The 17768-nt window shown below is 65.3% G+C and overlaps 1 protein-coding gene and 1 long non-coding RNA gene across 2 annotated transcripts in view; one reads left to right on the forward strand and one right to left on the reverse strand.

Annotated features, from left to right (window-relative positions):
• Positions 1 to 324: 324 nt before the first annotated feature.
• Positions 325 to 4412, reverse strand: LOC308187070. The gene is made up of 3 exons (XR_013944444.1): positions 3868 to 4412; positions 1568 to 3749; positions 325 to 394 (listed from the first exon to the last, which is right to left on the reverse strand). It is a non-coding gene; the product is annotated as an uncharacterized lncRNA (long non-coding RNA).
• Positions 4413 to 7560: 3148 nt separating this feature from the next.
• Positions 7561 to 17768, forward strand: part of POLR2A (RNA polymerase II subunit A) — a 56999-nt gene continuing 46791 nt past the window's right edge. Inside the window, 9 exon segments of the mRNA XM_080609218.1 lie at positions 7561 to 8141; positions 8914 to 9046; positions 9963 to 10099; positions 11673 to 11846; positions 12985 to 13266; positions 14121 to 14282; positions 14852 to 15072; positions 16126 to 16258; positions 17087 to 17211. Coding sequence (XP_080465344.1) covers positions 8052 to 8141; positions 8914 to 9046; positions 9963 to 10099; positions 11673 to 11846; positions 12985 to 13266; positions 14121 to 14282; positions 14852 to 15072; positions 16126 to 16258; positions 17087 to 17211 — 1457 coding nt within the window. The 5' untranslated portion in view covers positions 7561 to 8051.

Below are 17768 nucleotides of genomic sequence, written 5' to 3' on the forward strand. Positions count from 1 at the left end.
CCCCAGGACCAGGTCCCTGCACCCCACGGTGCCGTGGGGCAGGATCGGGCCCTGCACACGTTGCCATGGAAACAGGACCATGGCATGTTGCCATGGCAACAGGGAGGTGTAGGTGCGGGTGTCATGGAGACGGGGGGGGCTGTCGCCGTGGTGATGGGGAACAGCTGGAGGGCAGGTTGCCATGGGGACGGGTTGCCATGGAAACGGGGGGCGACGTTGCCATGGGGATGGGGTTGCTATGGAGACGGGTTGCCATGGAGACGAGGGTGATGTTGCCATGGTGACGGGGGTGCGGTTGCCATGGTGATGGCTGGAAGGGGGGGCCCTACCTGTGAGCGGAGGCCTCATGGACCGGGCGCTGCTGCTCCGGGGGGGTCACGGCCGGCACGGCGTGCTGCGGGGACACCGGGCGTCAGGGGGGGCGGCATTGGGGACACTGGGGGGGGGACATGGGGGGGCAGGGGGGGGGTGGGGACATGGGGGGGGGATGGGGGGACATGGGGGGGACATGGGGGGGGGTGCATGCTGTCACCTGTAGGGGGAGGAGGGATGGGATTTGGAGGCCACCACTCAGGACCTGGTGGCCACCGGTTGTGCTCCAGCAGCCACCGGCCGGGACCCAGCAGCCCCAGTCCCGATTTGGTGGCCACTGGTCCTGATCTGGTGGCCACTGACCGCAAATCTGGCGGCCACCGCGCCGAGCACAACCGGCGGTGGCACGACCGGGGTGACGTCATAACCGGGGGTGACGTCACGACCGGGGGTGACATCACGACTGCAAGTGATGTCACGACCAAGAGTGACGTCATGACCAGGGATGACGTCACAACTGGGGTGACATCATGACTGGGGGGTGACGTCACAACTGCAGGTGACATCACAACCAGGGTGACGTCACGACTGCAAGTGATGTCACGACCAGGAGTGACGTCACGACCAGGGGTGACGTCACGAGCAGGGGGTGACATCATGACCGGGAGTGATGTCACGACTGGGGGGGGTGACGTCACGCCCACAAGTGACGTCACGCCCGATGGTGACGTCATAACCCGCAGCGACGTCACAGCCCCAGCTGACACCACGGTCACCTGTGACGTCACAACTGTGGCCAACTGGAAGACCTGGGGAAGGGGGCGTGGCCGTGACGCAGTGACGTCACCAAATCAGAATGACGTCACACGGGGGGGAGGGGACATCGGGGGGGGACACGGGGGGGGAGGAGACAAGGGGGGGGTGAGGAGGACCCGGCGCCCCCCGCCCCCCCCCAACCGGAAGCCGGAAGAGCCCCGCACGGAACCCACGGGGGGGGGAGGGGGGAGCAGCGGGGTTGCCATGGCGACCGCCCCCCTCCCCTCTCCCCCCCCCCGCCCCCCCCCACCTCCATCCGCGGCCGGGGGTCCCCGCGCGTCACCGCGGCAACGGCGCCTCCGGGGGGGCGGGGCCCTCCGTCACCATGGCGACGGCCCCGCCGCCAATCGGCGAGCGCGCGGCGGGCCCGGTCCCGCCCCCCCCCCGCCCCGCCCCGCCGCCCAATGAGGGAGCGCGAAGCGGGGCGCGGCGGGCTCACCTGGCTGCTCATTGGCCGGGCTGGGCGTGATGTCACGGGGCCCTTCCGAAGCTCCGCCCCCTCGGGCCGGTGGGGGGGGGTCTTAAAGGGGCAGGCGGCGACCTGTGGAGGGGGAGGGGGCGTCACGGGGGGGGCACGCGCGGGCACGAGGACGCGCGGGCACGCGCGCGGGCACGCGCACGGGGACGCGGGCACGCGGAGAGCGGCGCGGGCCCGGCCCCGCCCCCGCCCCGCAGGCCTGGTGACGCAGCAGCGGCCGGGGGCACGCGCGTGTGCAAGGGGCGGGTGTGCGACACGCGGGGGGGCGGGGCCGGGCACGCGCGTGTGTGCGAGTGAGTGTGGGTGTGGGTGGGTGTGCACGGAGCGGGGGCACGCGCAGCACAACGGCCGGGGCACACCCACAGGGTGCACGCGCGCGTGCAACAGCCGCTGGTGCGCGTGCGTCGCACACCCACACCCACAGTGCACATATGCGGTGTGCACACCCACTGTGCACACCCACAGTGCACACGCACCCATAGTGCACACCCGTCGGGCACGCACACCCGCAGTGCACACCCACACAGTGCACACGCACCTACAGTGCACGCTCACAGTGTGTGCACACCCGCAGGGCGCACCCGTAGTGCACACCCACAGTGCACGCACACCCATGTTGCACGCACACGCAACACCCCGAGCACACACAGTGTGCACACTCAGCACGCGCACACCCAACACCTGCAGCGCGCACACAGTGCACGCACACCCACGGTGCACACGCACCCGACACCCGAAGCACAGGCACAGCGCACACGCAGCACGTGCACGCACAACACCCACAGCGCACGCACGTTGCGCACGCTCATGAAGCACCCGCAGGACACACGCAGCGTGCACACGCAGCCCGGGCATGTGCAGCACCCCGAGTGTGCACACAGCACGTGCACGTACAGCACCCGGGGCGTGCACGCACAGTGCACACACGCTACACCAGCAGCACACACACACAGCGCGAGTGTGCACACAGTGCGTGTACATACGACACCCCCAGTGCATGCACACGGTGCTCACGCCCCCCCCGTGTATACGGGCAGTGCACACCCACAGTGCACACGCATGTACACGCGCACACCACCCACAGCAGGCACAGCATGCCCAGACACAGGCACACACAGCGCACGCTCACGTGCAATGCACGCACACACACACACACCACCCGCAGCACACCCACAGCACACGGGGGTTGCACGGGGTGCGTACACACACACACACACCAGCCATTGCACACCCAAACACACGCTGCACACCCACACACGTGCACACGCCATGCACATGCACACGCAGTGCTCACGCACAGGTGCACAACCCCTGCACACACTCGTGCACGCTCACGGCTGCACGCTCACGCCCCTCCGACCAGCGTGCACAACCCCTGACCCCGAGCACCCACGGGTGCCCACGTGGCCACAGCTGGTTGTGGGCGTGCAGGCAAAGTCACGCTCACGCACAAGCGTGTGCACACAGGCTTAGGGCCTCGTGCAGAGTCACACAGGGGCACAACCACACGCAAATGTGTGCGCTGCCACACGCGTGTGCAGCAGATGCATACACGGGCACAATGCACACAAGCACACGTGACACACCCACACGCGGACGCACACCCACACACAGATGCACAACCACGAGACACACTTGCACGTGGGTGTACAAATGTACATGGATGCACAACTGCACCTAGGCATGGATATGCGACAATTGCACGTGGATGCACGCCCACACGGGACACAACCACATGTGGATGCACAACCACGCACAACTGCGTGCACACAGGATCACGCACAGCAGCTCGTTTGCACGCACACCTGCACGTGCAACTGCACGTAGGACCGCACACGACTGCCACACACAGATGCACGATTGCACACAGATGCACGGCACAAGCACCCGTGGGATTGCACGTAGGCGTGTGACAACCACACGTGGATGCACAACCACACCCAGACGTGCAACACAACCACGTGGGTGCACAACCGCACGGAGACGTGCACACTCAGCACAGTTGCACGTGAATGCACAAGCACGTGAGGATGCACAATCGCGTATGGACGTGTGACACACCCACACGCGGATGCACACCTGCACACACAGCCGCACACGGACGCACAACCACGAGGATGCACACCTGCACGCGGGTGCACACCTGCACGCAGACATACGCCAACAGCACACGGACGCGTGCCACAACCGCGCACGGATGCACACCAAAGCTGCACACGGGCACACACCCACACAACCGCACCCTCCTCACACACACACACACGAATGCACAACCACACGGACACGCTACAACCGCACACGGACACACAACCGCACACGGACGCACACTTGCACACAGATTCACAACCACACGGACACACAACACAACCGCACGGACGCACACCCTTGCACACTCACACCCACACGGACACACAACACAACCGCACACAGATAGCTACACCCGGCCGCACACCTGCCCACACACCCGCACACGGATACACAACCACGGACACGCGACAACCACACACAGACGTGCACACACCTCTTGCGCACAGCCACACAGACGCACAACCGCACGGACACGCGACACAACCGCACCCGGGCACACAACTACACCCGGACGCACACCTGCACACAAACCCGCACACGGACTCACAACACACCCGCACACAGACACACACCCACACCCCCCTGCACACAACCACACGGACGCACAACCGCATGGCCACACACCCGTGCATGGACACGCGACACAACCGCGCACGGACGCACAACCACACGGCCCCCCTTGCACACACACCCCCCCCACGGACACACACACACACAGAGCCCCTTGCACACACAGCCACACGGACGCACAACCGCGCGGACGTACGACACAACCGCACACGGACGCACAACTACACACGGACGCACACCTGCACGCACACCCCCACGGACGCACACCCCCGCACCCCCTTGCACACCCACCCACCTGCACGCACACCCCTTAAACACCTGCACACCTCTTGCACACCCCCACAGCCCCCTTGCACACCCCCACCCACCCCTGCACGCACCCCCCCCAGGGACGCACGCTCACCCCCTGCACACCCACACACCTGCACACCCCCCCTTGCACACCCGCACCCCCCCTTGCACGCCCACACCCCCCTTGCACGCACAACCACAGACGGACGCACACCTGCACGCACCCCCCCCCCACGGGCGCACGCCCACCCCTTGCACGCCCCCCCTTGCACACCCGCACCCCCCCTTGCACGCCCACCCCTTGCACGCCCCCCCCCAACGCCCCCCATCCACCCCCCCCCGCCCCGCCCCCTCCCCCTCCCCCCCCCCACCGGGGGGGTCCCGGGGGTCGCTGGGGGGGTCCCGGGGGGGGTCCCGGGCTCCCCGTGGGGGGGGGGGGGGGGAGGAGGGGGACAGGCGCGGAGGGGGGGGGGGGGCCGGGGCCGCGAGTCCCGGGGTCGGGGGGCGCGGGGGGAGGGGGTCCCGGGGTCGGGGGGCGGCGGCGCCGTTACCGTGGGTGGCGGCGGGGGGGTCCCGGAGGCCGGGGGGGCGCGGGGGGGGCCCGGGGCCGGTCCCCGTGGCGGCGGCGGCGGCGGCGCAAGATGGAGGCGGCGGCGCTGGGCCCGGGCGGGCGCCAGGACCCCCCCGCCCCGCTACGGGGGGGGCACGGGGGGACGGGGCCGGGGGCGGGGGCGGGACGGGAGGGGGGAGCCGAGCCCCGGTAACAGCGGGGGGGGCGGGGGGGGGCAGCTGGGAAAAACTGGGGGGGGACTGGGGGAACTGGGGGGGGGAACTGGGGAGAACTGGGGATAACTGGGGGGGAGAACTGGGAATAACTGGGGGGGGACAGCTGGGGATAACTGGGAATAATTGGGGGGGACAACTGGGGAAACCGGGAGCATAACTGGGGGGGAGAACTGGGAACAACTGGGGAGAACTGGGAATAATTGGGGGGGGACAACTGGGGGGGACAGCTGGGGATAACTGGGGTAACTGGGGGGGCACAACTGGGGATAACTGGGGACAACTGGGGGGGGACAGCTGGGGATAACTGGGAATAATTGGGGGGGTGCAACTGGGGATAATTGGGGTAACTGGGGATAATTGGGGGGGGGTAACTAGGAACAACTGGAGACAACTGGGAATAATTGGGGGGGGACAACTGGGGATAACTGGGGGGGGCAACTGAGGATAACTGGGGACAACTGGGGGGGGCACAACTGGGAACACTGGGATAACTGGGAGCACAACTGGGAAGAACTGGGGGGGCGAGGGACAACTGGAGGCAACTGGGGATAACTGGGGGTGACAACTGGGGGGCGCAATTGAGTTTAACTGGGGACAACCGGGGGGGGGCAGCTGGGAACAACTGGGAAAACTGGGCAGGAGAGACACAGCTGGGGGCACAACTGGGGGGGGGCAACTGGGGCCAACTGGGGATAACTGGGGGCATAACTGGGGGGGCGAGGGACACAACTGGGGGCACAACTGGGCGGGCCAACTGGGGATAACTGGGGGCATGACTGGGGGGGCGAGGGACACAACTGGGGGCACAACTGGCCGGGCCAACTGGGGATAACTGGGGATAACTGGGGGCATGACTGGGGGGGACATCTGTGGATAACTGGGGGCAACTGGGGGGGACAGTTGGGAACAACTGGGGATAACTGGGAAGATAACTGGGGGTATAACTGGGGGGGACAAGGGGCACAACTGGGGACAACTGGGGATAACTGGGGACAACTGGGGGAGCGAGGGACACAACTGGGGGGGCCAGCAGGGGTGTGAGGGGACGCCACGGGAATGTCACCGTGGGCACAGGGGGCACAAACGGGGACACGAGGGGCCAGAAATGGGGACACGGGGGGGGGACGAGGGGACAGAACTGGGGGGGGGAGAACTGGGGACACCTTGGGGACACCTTGGGGACACCGTGAGGGGCGCGCGGCCCCGCGGGGCCGTGGCAGGACGGTGTCCCCGTGCTCGTCCCCGTGTGGTGTCCCCGTGTCCCACCGGAGACAGGGGGGTCGGGGCACGGACAGGCGGCGACAGAAACCCCACTGGGAACGGGGCAGGACGCCCCTAAATCCCCCCCAGCCCCCCCTCATCTCCCCCTAAATACCCCTGCTCTTCCCCTAAACACCCATTTCTCCCCAAATTCCTCCCATTTCTCCCAAAATCCTCCCCATTTCTCCCCAAATACCCCCTCTCTTCCTCTAAATCCCCCATTTCTCCTCAAATCCCCCCTGCTTCCCCTACCCCCCTCAGCCCTTCTGCCCTCCCCAACCCCGCTTCCTGCCCCAAAACCTTCCTGCTCCCCCTACCCCCTCCAACTGTCCCCCAAACCCTCCTGACACAAACCCCTCCTCCTGACCCCAAATCCCACCTCCTGACCCTAAAACCCTCCTCCTGGCCCTAAAACCCGCTCTCCCTGCCCCCAGCCCCTCCTGCTCTCCTCATAACCCTGCAATTACTCCTTGTTCCCCTAAACTGCCCCACTGCTCCCCTAAATCCCCCCTCCTGACCCTAAATCCCCCTCCTGACCCTAAACACTCCTGTTCCCCTCGTAACCCTACAACTGCCCCCATTTTCCCCTAAACTGTACCCCTGTTCCCGTAACCCCCCCTCCTGCCCCTAAAATCACCCCTCCTGACCCTAAATTCCCCCTCTCCCTGCCCCTAAAACCCCCTTCCTGCTCCTAAACCCCCCCGACCCTAAATCCCTCTTCCTGCCCCCAAACCCCTCCTCCTGCCCCTAAATTCCCCTTTCTGACCCCAAATCCCCCCTCCCCCTCAAACACCCCCTACCCCCCCGAACACAACCCCCCCGGACTCCCCCCGCCGCCCCGTGTCCCCACCCCCCCGGGGCCGCTCCGGCCTAGGCCCGAAGCCGGGGCCTTTCCTGGCGGTGGGGCCGGGCGGGGCGGGCCGGGGCCGGGCGGCGGCGCCAGGCGAGGCCGGGGCTGCGCAGGCCCGGGGCGCGGAGCGCGGCTTCGGCAGTTTCCGGCAAGTTCCGGCAGCCTTCGGCGTAAGGGGGCGGGGCCAAGCCCGTTCGGGCGCCTCCTGAATTTTTCATCAGCCGCCCCCACCGCCGGGGAGAGGGGGGCCGCGCGCCCTCCCGCCGCCCTCCCAGCGCTCCTTTCGCCGCTGCCCCCCCCGCGCCGCGCCGCCGAGTGGAACGCGCCGGCCACGCCCCGTTCCCCCCAAGCCCCGCCCCGAGCGCGGGGCGAGGCTATATAAGACCGCGCTGCGCGTACCGACGTTCTGTCGCGCCGGGGAGCGCGGAGCGGCCGGAGCGGAGGCGGGGGGGGTCCCGCTGGGGCGCTCGGGGCCGTGCGGGGGCGCCGCGGGGCCGGTGGCCTCGCCCCCATCCGCATCCCCGTGTCGGGGGTCGCGGCCGGCTCTCGGTGCGTAGCGGGGGCGGCTCGGGGCCGCGTCCCCCCCCCGAGGCCGGCGCCATGCACGGGGGGCCGCCGTCGGGCGACAGCGCCTGCCCGCTGCGCACCATCAAGCGCGTCCAGTTCGGGATCCTGAGCCCGGACGAGATGGTACCGGGGGGCCGGGGGCGGGGGGGGGGGGCGCCGGGGGCACCGGGCCGGGAGCGGGGCAGGCCCCGGGGCACCGAGAGCGGGGGAGAGAGGGGCCCCGGCCGCGCGCAGGGCCCGGCGCCGGGCAGCGCCCCCAGGAGGCCGGGGGGGGAGCGGCGACGGGAAGGGGCGGGGGGGGCCTGGGGGGGTCCCGGCGGGGCCTAGAACCGCTCCGGGGTCCCTGGGGGGCCTTGGGGGGGGTCTTAAAGGGACGTTGGGGGGTCCCTGGGGGTCTGCGGAGGGGCCTGGGGGGTTCTGGAGCCTGGCTGGGGTCGCTGAGGGCAGTTTGGGGGCGACCTGGGGGTTATGGGGCCATGGGAGCACCTTGGGGTGCTCTGGGGGTGCCCGGGGGGGGTCCGAGAGGGGCTTGGGGTGCTTGGGGTCCCTTTGGGGGTCCCCAGCGGTGCTTTAGGGACACTTTGGGTTGCCCTGGGTGGTTTTGGGGTGCCGTGGGGGTTCCTTGGGGTCCCCGGGGTGCCCGCCCAGGGGCATTGGGGTCCCTGGGGGCCTTTTGGGGTGCCCCGGAGCTGTGTCAGGGTCCTGGGGTCCCCAGGGAGTTATTGGGGTGCTCGGGGGTCTTTGGGGGGGCTGGGGGCCCCCTTGGGGGCATTTTGGGGTGCCCAGGGGGGTCCCACAGGGTTTTGGGGGCATGGAGGAGGGTCCCACAGGGTTTTGGGGGGGATTTGGGGTTTTTGGGGCGTTTTGGGGTCTCTGACGCTCTCTCCCCCCACAGAAGCGGATGTCGGTGACCGAGGGGGGCATCCGGTACCCCGAGACCACCGAGGGGGGGCGGCCCAAGCTGGGGGGGCTGATGGACCCCCGGCAGGGCGTCATCGAGCGCACCGGGCGCTGCCAGACCTGCGCCGGTGAGGGGGGGGGCCACGGGGCGGGGGGGGGGCACCCCATTTTGGGGGAGGGAAACCCATTTGTTTGGGGGGGTTAACCCCATTTTTGGGGGGGAAGGGAACCCCATTTTGGGGGGGGAACCCTACTGGCGGGGGGGTTAACCCCATTTTTTGGGAGGGGACCCCATTTTTTGAGGGGGGAGCCCCATTATTTTGGGGGAGGGAACTCCATTTTTGGGGGGGGTGGGGAACACCTCTTCAGAGTTAACATTTTTGGCTGGAAAAGCTGCAAATCCCCAGTTTTCCCCCCAGAGTTGCATGATCCCCCACGGACCTGCCCTGCCTCCAATTTTAGGTTGGGAACCTAAAAGGGGGGGGGCCCCCACAGCCCCCCCAAACCCCATTTTTTGGGGAGGGGGGGGGGACACTTTTGGAGTGAACATTTTTGGCAGGAAAAGCTGTAAATCCCCAGTGTTCCCCCCAAAGTTGCTTAATCCCCCCCAGATCTGCCGTGTGTCAAATTTTAGGCTGGGAACCTAAAAGGGGGGGGCCCCCTGACCCCGTTCTTCCCCTCCCCAAAACCCCATTTTTTGGGGGGGAGGACACTTTTGGAGTGAACATTTTTGGCTGGAAAAGCTGCAAATCCCCAGTTTTCCCCCCAGAGTTGCCTGATCCCCCCCAGAACTGCCCTGCCTCCAATTTTAGGCCGGGAACCTAAAAGGAGGGGCCCCCCAACCCCATTTTTCCCCTCCCCCAAACCCCATTTTTTGGGGGGACGGGACACTTTTGGAGTTAACATTTTTGGCTGGAAAAGCTGTAAATCCCCAGTTTTCCCCCCAAAGTTGCCTGATCCGCCCCAGAACTGCCCTGCCTCCAATTTTAGGCTGGGAACCTAAAAGGGGGGGGCCCCCCTGACCCCATTTTTGCCCCCCCCCAGGTAACATGACGGAGTGCCCGGGGCACTTCGGGCACATCGAGCTGGCCAAGCCCGTGTTCCACGTGGGCTTCCTGGGCAAGACGATGAAGATCCTGCGCTGCGTCTGCTTCTTCTGCTCCAAGCTGCTGGTGGACGCGGTGAGGGGGGGCGGGGGGTTTTGGGGCCAAATCCCGGGATTCGGGGAGTCGCGTCTGGGGATTGGGGGGGGGCGAATCCTGGGGGGTTGGGGGCGAATCCTGGGGGGTTGGGGGGGGAAATCTTGGGATTCAGGGAGGGGAATCCTGGAACTAGGAGGGGAATCCTGGGTTTTGGGGGTGATATCTGCGAATTTTAGGGGCAAATCCTGGAGTTTTGGGGGAAAATCCTCGGGGTTTGGGGGGGGGGGAATCTTGGGATTCGGGGAGGCGAATCCTGGAACTGGGAGGGGAATCCTGGGTTTTGGGGGTGATATATTGGAGTTTTGGGGGCAAATCCTGGAGTTTTGGGTGGGATCCTGGGATTTTGGGGGGAATCCTGGAATATTGGGGACAAAATCCTGAGTTTTGGGGATGATATCCTGGAGTTTTGGGGGGCAGATCCTGGGATTTTGGGGGTGCTATCCTGGGATTTGGGGGGCAAAATCTTGGGACTTGAGGGTGATACAGGGGAGTTTTGGGGGGATTCCTGAAGTTTTGGGGGGGGAATCTTGGGATTTGGGGAAGCAAATCCTGGAACTGGGAGGGGAATCCTGGATTTTGGGGGTGATATCTTGGAGTTATGGGGAAAAATTCTGGAGTTTTGGGTGGGATCCTGTGATTTTGGGGGGAATCCTGGAATATTGGGGACAAAATCCTGAGTTTTGGGGATGATATCCTGGAGTTTTGGGGGCAGATCTTGGGATTTTGGGGGTGATATCTTTGAATTTTAAGGGCAAATCCTGGAGTATTTGGGGGGGAAAATGCTGAAATTTTGGGAGCGAAATCCTGGGGTTTTGGGGATGATCTGGAGTTTGGGGGGGGGGGGGGGGAATCCTGGATTGTGGGGGTGAGATCCTGGGATTTTGGGGGCGAGTCCTGGAGACTTGGGGGGAAATCTTGGGATCTGGGGAGGCAAACCCTGAAACTGGGAGGGGAATCTTGGATTTGGAAACCTGGGATTTGGAGGTGATATCTTGGGATTTTAGGGGCAAACTCGGGAGTTTTGGGGGGGGGGGATCCTGGACTTTTGGGAGTGACATCCTGGATTTTGGGGGTGAGATCCTGGGATTTTGGGGGTGACATCTTGGAATTCTGGGGGCAAATTCTGGAGTTTTGGGGGTGATACCCTTGAATTTGGAGCAAATCCTGGAGTTTTGGGGGTAAATCCTGAAATTTTGGGGGCGATCCTGGGATTTGGGGGGGGAAATCCTGGAATTTGGGAGTGATACCTTGAAATTTTAGGGGCAGATCTGGAGTTTTTTGGGGGAAATCCTGGGATTTTGAGGGCAAAATTCTGGCATTTTGGGGGAAATGCTGGAATATTGGGGGCAAAATCCGGGATTTTGGGGGCAATCTTGGGAGTTTTGGGGTGAAATCCTGCAATTTGGGAGGGAATCCCGGTATTTGGGGACTCCATGGGGCTGAGCCGTTGCCTGGGCTCCACCTCCTCTTCGTCCCCAAACCTGTCCCCACGGAAGGGAGGCAGCAGGGGCGTTTGGGATCCCCCTGTGACCCCAGGGCTGTTCTCTGGCAGAACAACCCCAAAATCAAGGACATCCTGGGCAAGTCGAAGGGGCAGCCCAAGAAGCGGCTGACACACGTCTACGACCTGTGCAAGGGGAAGAACATCTGCGAGGGCGGCGAGGAGATGGACCACAAGTTCGGGGTCGAGCAGCCCGAGGGTGACGAGGACCTGACCAAGGAGAAGGTGCGGACCCCCCCCTTTTATCCCCCATTAACCCACCTGTACCCCCTTTATCCCCCCATTAGCCTCCTTGTATCCCCTTCATCCCTCCTGTACCCCTTTTAGCCCTCATTACCCCACCCCATTAACCCCCTTATCCCCCCATTAAGCCCTGTGCCCACTTTATCCCCTCCACGTGCCCCTTTATTGCTCCCGTTTCCCCCCCACTTCCTCTGTTAACCCCCACGTGCCCCCATTCTCTCCACTGACCCCTCTGTACCCCCCTTTATCCCCCCATTAACCCCCTTAACGCTCCCATTAAACCCCCCGTACTCCCTTCATCCCCCATTAACCCCACGCACCCCCAGTTTCCCTCCATTAGCCTCTCTGCTCCCCCCATGTGCCCCCATTCCCCCCCACTTCCCCCTGTACCTCCTTTAACTCCCTTTTGCCCCCCATTCCCACTCATTAGCCCCTTTGTACCCATTTTATCCCCCATTAACCCCCCATACCCCTTTTATCCCCACATTTCCCCCATTAATGCCCCTGTACCCTTTTTACACCCCCATTAACCTCCCCATAACCCCCGTACCCCGTTATCCCCCCATCCCCCTCTGTACCTCATTCCCCCCCATTCCCCGCTGTACCCCATTATCCCCCCTTCCCCTCCCTGTACCCCCTTCCCCTCCCTGTACCCCCTTCCCCTCCCTGTACCCCATTATCCTCCCCTTCCCCCCGTTATCCCCCCCATTATCCCCCCTGTACCCCTTTAACTCCCCGTTATCCCCCCCTTCCCCCCATACCCCATTAACTCCCCATTATCCCTCCTGTACCCCTTTAACTCCCCATTGTCCCCCCTGTACCCCATTAACTCCCCATTATCCCCCCATTGTCCCCCCTGTACCCCTTTAACTCCCCGTTATCCCTCCCTTCCCCCACTGTCCCCCATTATCCCCCCCTTTCCCCCCCATACCCCATTAACTCCCCATTACCCCCCCTTCCCCTCTGTACCCCATTATCCCCCCCTGTACCCCATTATCTCTGTTTCTCCCCCTGTACCCCATTATCCCCTCATTCCCCTGTACCCCATTAACTCCCCATTATCCCCCTGTTCCCCCCGCCCTGTTACGCCCCCCCTAACCCCCCCGTGTCCCCCCCCCAGGGCCACGGGGGCTGCGGGCGGTACCAGCCGCGCATCCGGCGCTCGGGGCTGGAGCTGTACGCCGAGTGGAAGCACGTCAACGAGGACTCGCAGGAGAAGAAGATCCTGCTGAGCCCCGAGCGCGTGCACGAGGTGCTGAAGCGCGTGTCGGACGAGGAGTGCTTCGTGCTGGGCATGGACCCCAAGTTCGCGCGCCCCGAGTGGATGGTGTGCACCGTGCTGCCCGTGCCGCCCCTCGCCGTGCGCCCCGCCGTCGTCATGCAGGGCTCGGCCCGCAACCAGGTGGGCTTGGGGTCGGGGGGTTTTGGGATCAGGAGCTTGGGGGTTTGGGGGTTTTGGGGTTTGGGATGTTCAGGGCCAGTTTGGGGGTGGGGGAGGGGCTTCTGTGCCGCCCCTCGCCGTGCGCCCCGCAGCCGTCACGCAGGGCTCGGCCCGCAACCAGGTAGGGTTTGGGGGTCGGGGGTTTTGGGGTCAGGGGTTTTGGGGTTAGAGGGTTTGGGGCTTTGGGGTTTTGGGCTTTGGGGGTTAGAGGGGGGTGGGGTTTGGGGGTTAGAGGGGGGTGGGGTCTTTGGGGGGCTTTAGGGGGTTGGGGGGGCTTTGGGGGGCTTTAGGGGGTTGGGGGGGCTTTGGGGGGCTTAGGGGTTGGGGGGGCTTTGGGGGGCTTTAGGGGGATTTGGGGTCAGGGACTGTGGGGCTGGGAGTTTCTGGGTTAGGGACTGTGGGGTGGAGGGCTTGGTTTTGGGGGGGCACTTTGGGGCTTGGGGGAGCTTTGGGGTCAGGGGATGCCAGTCTTTGTGTTTTGGTTAGGGCACGCTTCATTTGGGGCTTTTTGGGGTTGGGGGGGGCATTTGGTGTGAGGTTTGGTTGGGGGAATGCCAGTGTTTGGGGTTTGGTTGGGGTTCAGTTGGGGGAGCACTTGGTTTGGGGTTCAGTTGGGGGGCCGCTTGGTTTGGGGTTCGGTTTGGGGGACGCCAGGTTTGGGGTTCGGCTGGAGGAACGCCAGCGTTTGGGGTTTGGGGGCCCCCTGGGTTTTGGGGCTGGGGGAGCACCCTGCTTTTGGGGCACCGTGGGGGAGCACCCCGGGCCCTTTTGGGTCCCTTTTGGGCGCTGACCCCCCCCCCGCGTCCCCCCCCCAGGACGACCTGACGCACAAGCTGGCCGACATCGTGAAGATCAACAACCAGCTGCGGCGCAACGAGCAGAACGGGGCGGCCGCGCACGTCATCGCCGAGGACGTCAAGCTGCTGCAGTTCCACGTCGCCACCATGGTGGACAACGAGCTGCCCGGGCTGCCCCGCGTGAGCACGGGGGGGGCCCGGGGGGGGGGACGCGGGGTGTGGGGCAGCTCCCTGAGCCCCCCACGTGGCCACCGACCCCCCCCCAAGTGGCTACCGTGGTGGACAAGGAGCTGACGGGGGGCTCCTGGGGGTTTGGGGTAGGTCCCTGACCCCCTATATGGCCACCATAGTGGACAAGGAGCCACTGGGGTGGGCACGGGGTGTAGGGCAGCTCCCTGAGCCCCCCACGCGACCCCCCCCAAGTGGCTACCGTGGTGGACAATGAGCTGCCAAGGGGGTCCCAGGGGTGTGGGGCAGCTCCCTGACCCCCCTCATGTGGCCACTGACCCCTCCATGTGGCCACCATGTTGGACAAGGAGCTGATGGGGGGGTCCCGGGGGTGTGGGGCAGGTCCCTGACCCCCCCATGTGGCCACCGACCCACCCCACATGGCCACCAACCCCCCTGTGTGGCCACCGTGGCGGACAAGGAGCCGCCGGGGCTGCCCTGCGCGACCACGGGGTCCTTGGAGGAGGGTGCTCCGGGCCCCCCCTCATGCCCCTGACCCCCCCCCGTGCCCCCCCCCCCAGGCGATGCAGAAGTCGGGGCGCCCACTGAAGTCGCTGAAGCAGCGGCTGAAGGGCAAGGAGGGCCGCGTGCGGGGCAACCTGATGGGCAAGCGCGTGGACTTCTCGGCGCGCACCGTCATCACGCCCGACCCCAACCTGGCCATCGACCAGGTGGGCGTCCCCCGCTCCATCGCCGCCAACATGACCTTCGCCGAGATCGTCACCCCCTTCAACATCGACCGGTGCGCGGGGGGGGGGCACGGGGGGGCTGGGGGATGCAGGGGGGGGGTGTGGGGGACGTGCGGGGTGTGGGGGACGCGGGGGGGGACGGGGACATGGGGGTGGCGCGGGGGGGACGTGGGTGGGAGGCGTGTGGGGGACAGGGATGTGGGGGGGGCACAGGGGACATGGGGGGGCACGTGGGGGGGATGATGGGGGACGTGGGGGATGGGGGACATGGGGGGGACAGGGGCAGGACACGGTGGGGGACAGGGGGTGTGGGGGAGGACGGGATATGGGGGACAGGGATGGGGGGGACAGGACATGGGGGACATGGGATGGGGGACAGGGGGGGATGATGGGGACATGGGGGGGTGGGATTTGGGCTGGACAGGGGGATTGTGGGGGGGACGGAGGGGACATGGGGGGGATGGGGGATGCGTATGGGGGACCAGGAACATGGGGGACAGGGCACATATGGAGGGATGCGTATGGGGGAGGGGTATGGGGACAGGGATGTGGGGAGGACAGGGGGGTGCTTATGGGGACAGGGACGTGGGGGGACACGGGGAGGACGTGGGGGAGACGGGGAACGTGGGGAGGTGTGTGGGGGACGGGGGACAAGAGGGGACGGGGACAGGGTTGTGTATGGGGGACAGGGGCACGTATGGGGACAGGGACATGGGGGAGGATGGGGGGCGCGTATGGGGGATGGGACATGGGGTGACGTGGGGGAAGATGGGGTTGGGGGATGGGGGGGCATGGGGTGACACGTGTGGGACACGTGGATAGTGGGGGGGCACAAGTGGGACACGGGAGCACGGAGGGACATGGAGGGAGCGTTGGGGACACGGGGACGTCTGTGGGGTGTGCGGGGACAGGGATGGAGCGGGGGGGACATGGGGGGCGTTTATGGGACGTGGGGGGACACAGGAGGGTGGGGGGGGCGTGGGACGCGTACGAACGACGCGGGGACACGGGGGGACGTGCGGGGACACGGGACACACGGTGACAAGGGGACACGGGGCCGAGGAAGGGCCCTGGGGACATTTGGGGACCCCCCCGTGCCCCCCCAGGCTGCAGGAGCTGGTGCGCCGGGGGAACAGCCAGTACCCGGGGGCCAAGTACATCATCAGGGACAACGGGGACCGCATCGACCTGCGCTTCCACCCCAAGCCCAGCGACCTGCACCTGCAGACCGGCTACAAGGTGCCGCGGCCCTAAATCCCGCTGTGGGGTCGCCTGTGGGGTTTGGGGGGAGCCCCGGGGGCTTTTGGGGTCTGGGAGCCAGTTGTGGGGGGTTTTAAAGGTGGTGGGGTTTGGAGGGGAGCGTTGGGTTTGGGGTGTGGGGAGAGCTTCGCGTGGTTGGGGCCGCTCCTTGTGTTGTAGGGCCAGTCCCTTTGCTTTGCGGTTTTTAAAGGATTATGAGGATTTGGGGAGAAATGTTGGGTTTTAGGGTTTGCAAAGAGCTCTGGGTTCTAGGGCTCGATCTTTGGGTTTGGGAGGTCCCTGCTTTGGGGCTTCCTGAGAAGCAGTGAGCATTTGGGGTGTAATGGGGTTTGGGCTGTTGAAAAGCAGTGGTTTTTAGGGGGAAGCCACCCCAGTTTGGGGCCCCCTTTGGGGTTTGCAGAGAGCCCCCAGGGGCTTTTGGGGTCCGGGAGCCAGTTTTGGGGGGTTTTAAAGGTGGTGGCGGTTGGAGGGGAGCGTTGGGTTTGGGGCGTGGGGAGAGCTTCGTGTGGTTGGGGTCACTCATTCCCTTTGGGGTTTTTAAAGGGTTACAGGGATTTGGGGTGTAACATTGGGTTTTAGGGTCCCCAAAGAGCTCTGGGTTTTAGGGCTCGATCCTTGGGTTTGAGGGGGGAGCTTTGGGTTTGGGGCGTCCCTGGTTTGGGGCTCCTCGAGGAGCTGTGAGCATTTGGGGTGTAATGACGGGGTTTGGGGTGTCGAAAAGCAGCGGTTTCAGGGGGGAGCCTGCAGTTTTTAGGGGGACCCGCCCCGGGTTTGGGGTTTTTGGGGTGACGCGGGCTGTGTCCCCAGGTGGAGCGGCACATGTGTGACGGGGACATCGTCATCTTCAACCGGCAGCCCACGCTGCACAAGATGTCCATGATGGGGCACCGCGTGCGCATCCTGCCCTGGTCCACCTTCCGCCTCAACCTCAGGTACCTGCGCCGCCCCAAAACGGCCCCAAATGGCCCCAAAATGGCCCTGCGATCCCCAAAACGGCCCCAAACCCCCCAAAAAACATCCCCGTGACCCCCAAATGGCCCCACAGCCCCCCCCAAAACATCCCTGCAACCGCAAAATGGTCCCATAACCCCAAAACCAGCCCCAAAATGTCCCCACAATCCCCAAAATGGCCCCCAAACATCCCCATAACCCCGAAATGGCGCTGCGACCCACAAATGGCCCCACTGCGGTGCCCCAGGACCCCAAACCTGCTGCACGGTGGGTATGCGGTGTCCCTAAATTGTCACCGTGTCCCCAAACCTGCCCCGTGACGGGCTCCTGGTGTCCCCAAACCTGTCTTGGTGTCCCCAAACCTGCTATATGGCCAGTGTCCTATCCCTGTCCCCAAACTTGTTCCTAGACAAGTTGTAATTGTCCCTAAACCCTTTCCAGTGTCCCCAGACCCGCCCCCTGACGGGTACCATGCATACTGAAGCTGTCACAGCGTCCCCAAACCTGCCTCAGTGTCCCCAAACTGGCCCCACAGCAG

The sequence above is a fragment of the Anser brachyrhynchus genome (genome assembly GCF_964034855.1).
Source record: "Anser brachyrhynchus genome assembly, contig: SCAFFOLD_398, whole genome shotgun sequence".
NCBI classification, from domain to species: Eukaryota; Metazoa; Chordata; class Aves; order Anseriformes; family Anatidae; genus Anser; species Anser brachyrhynchus.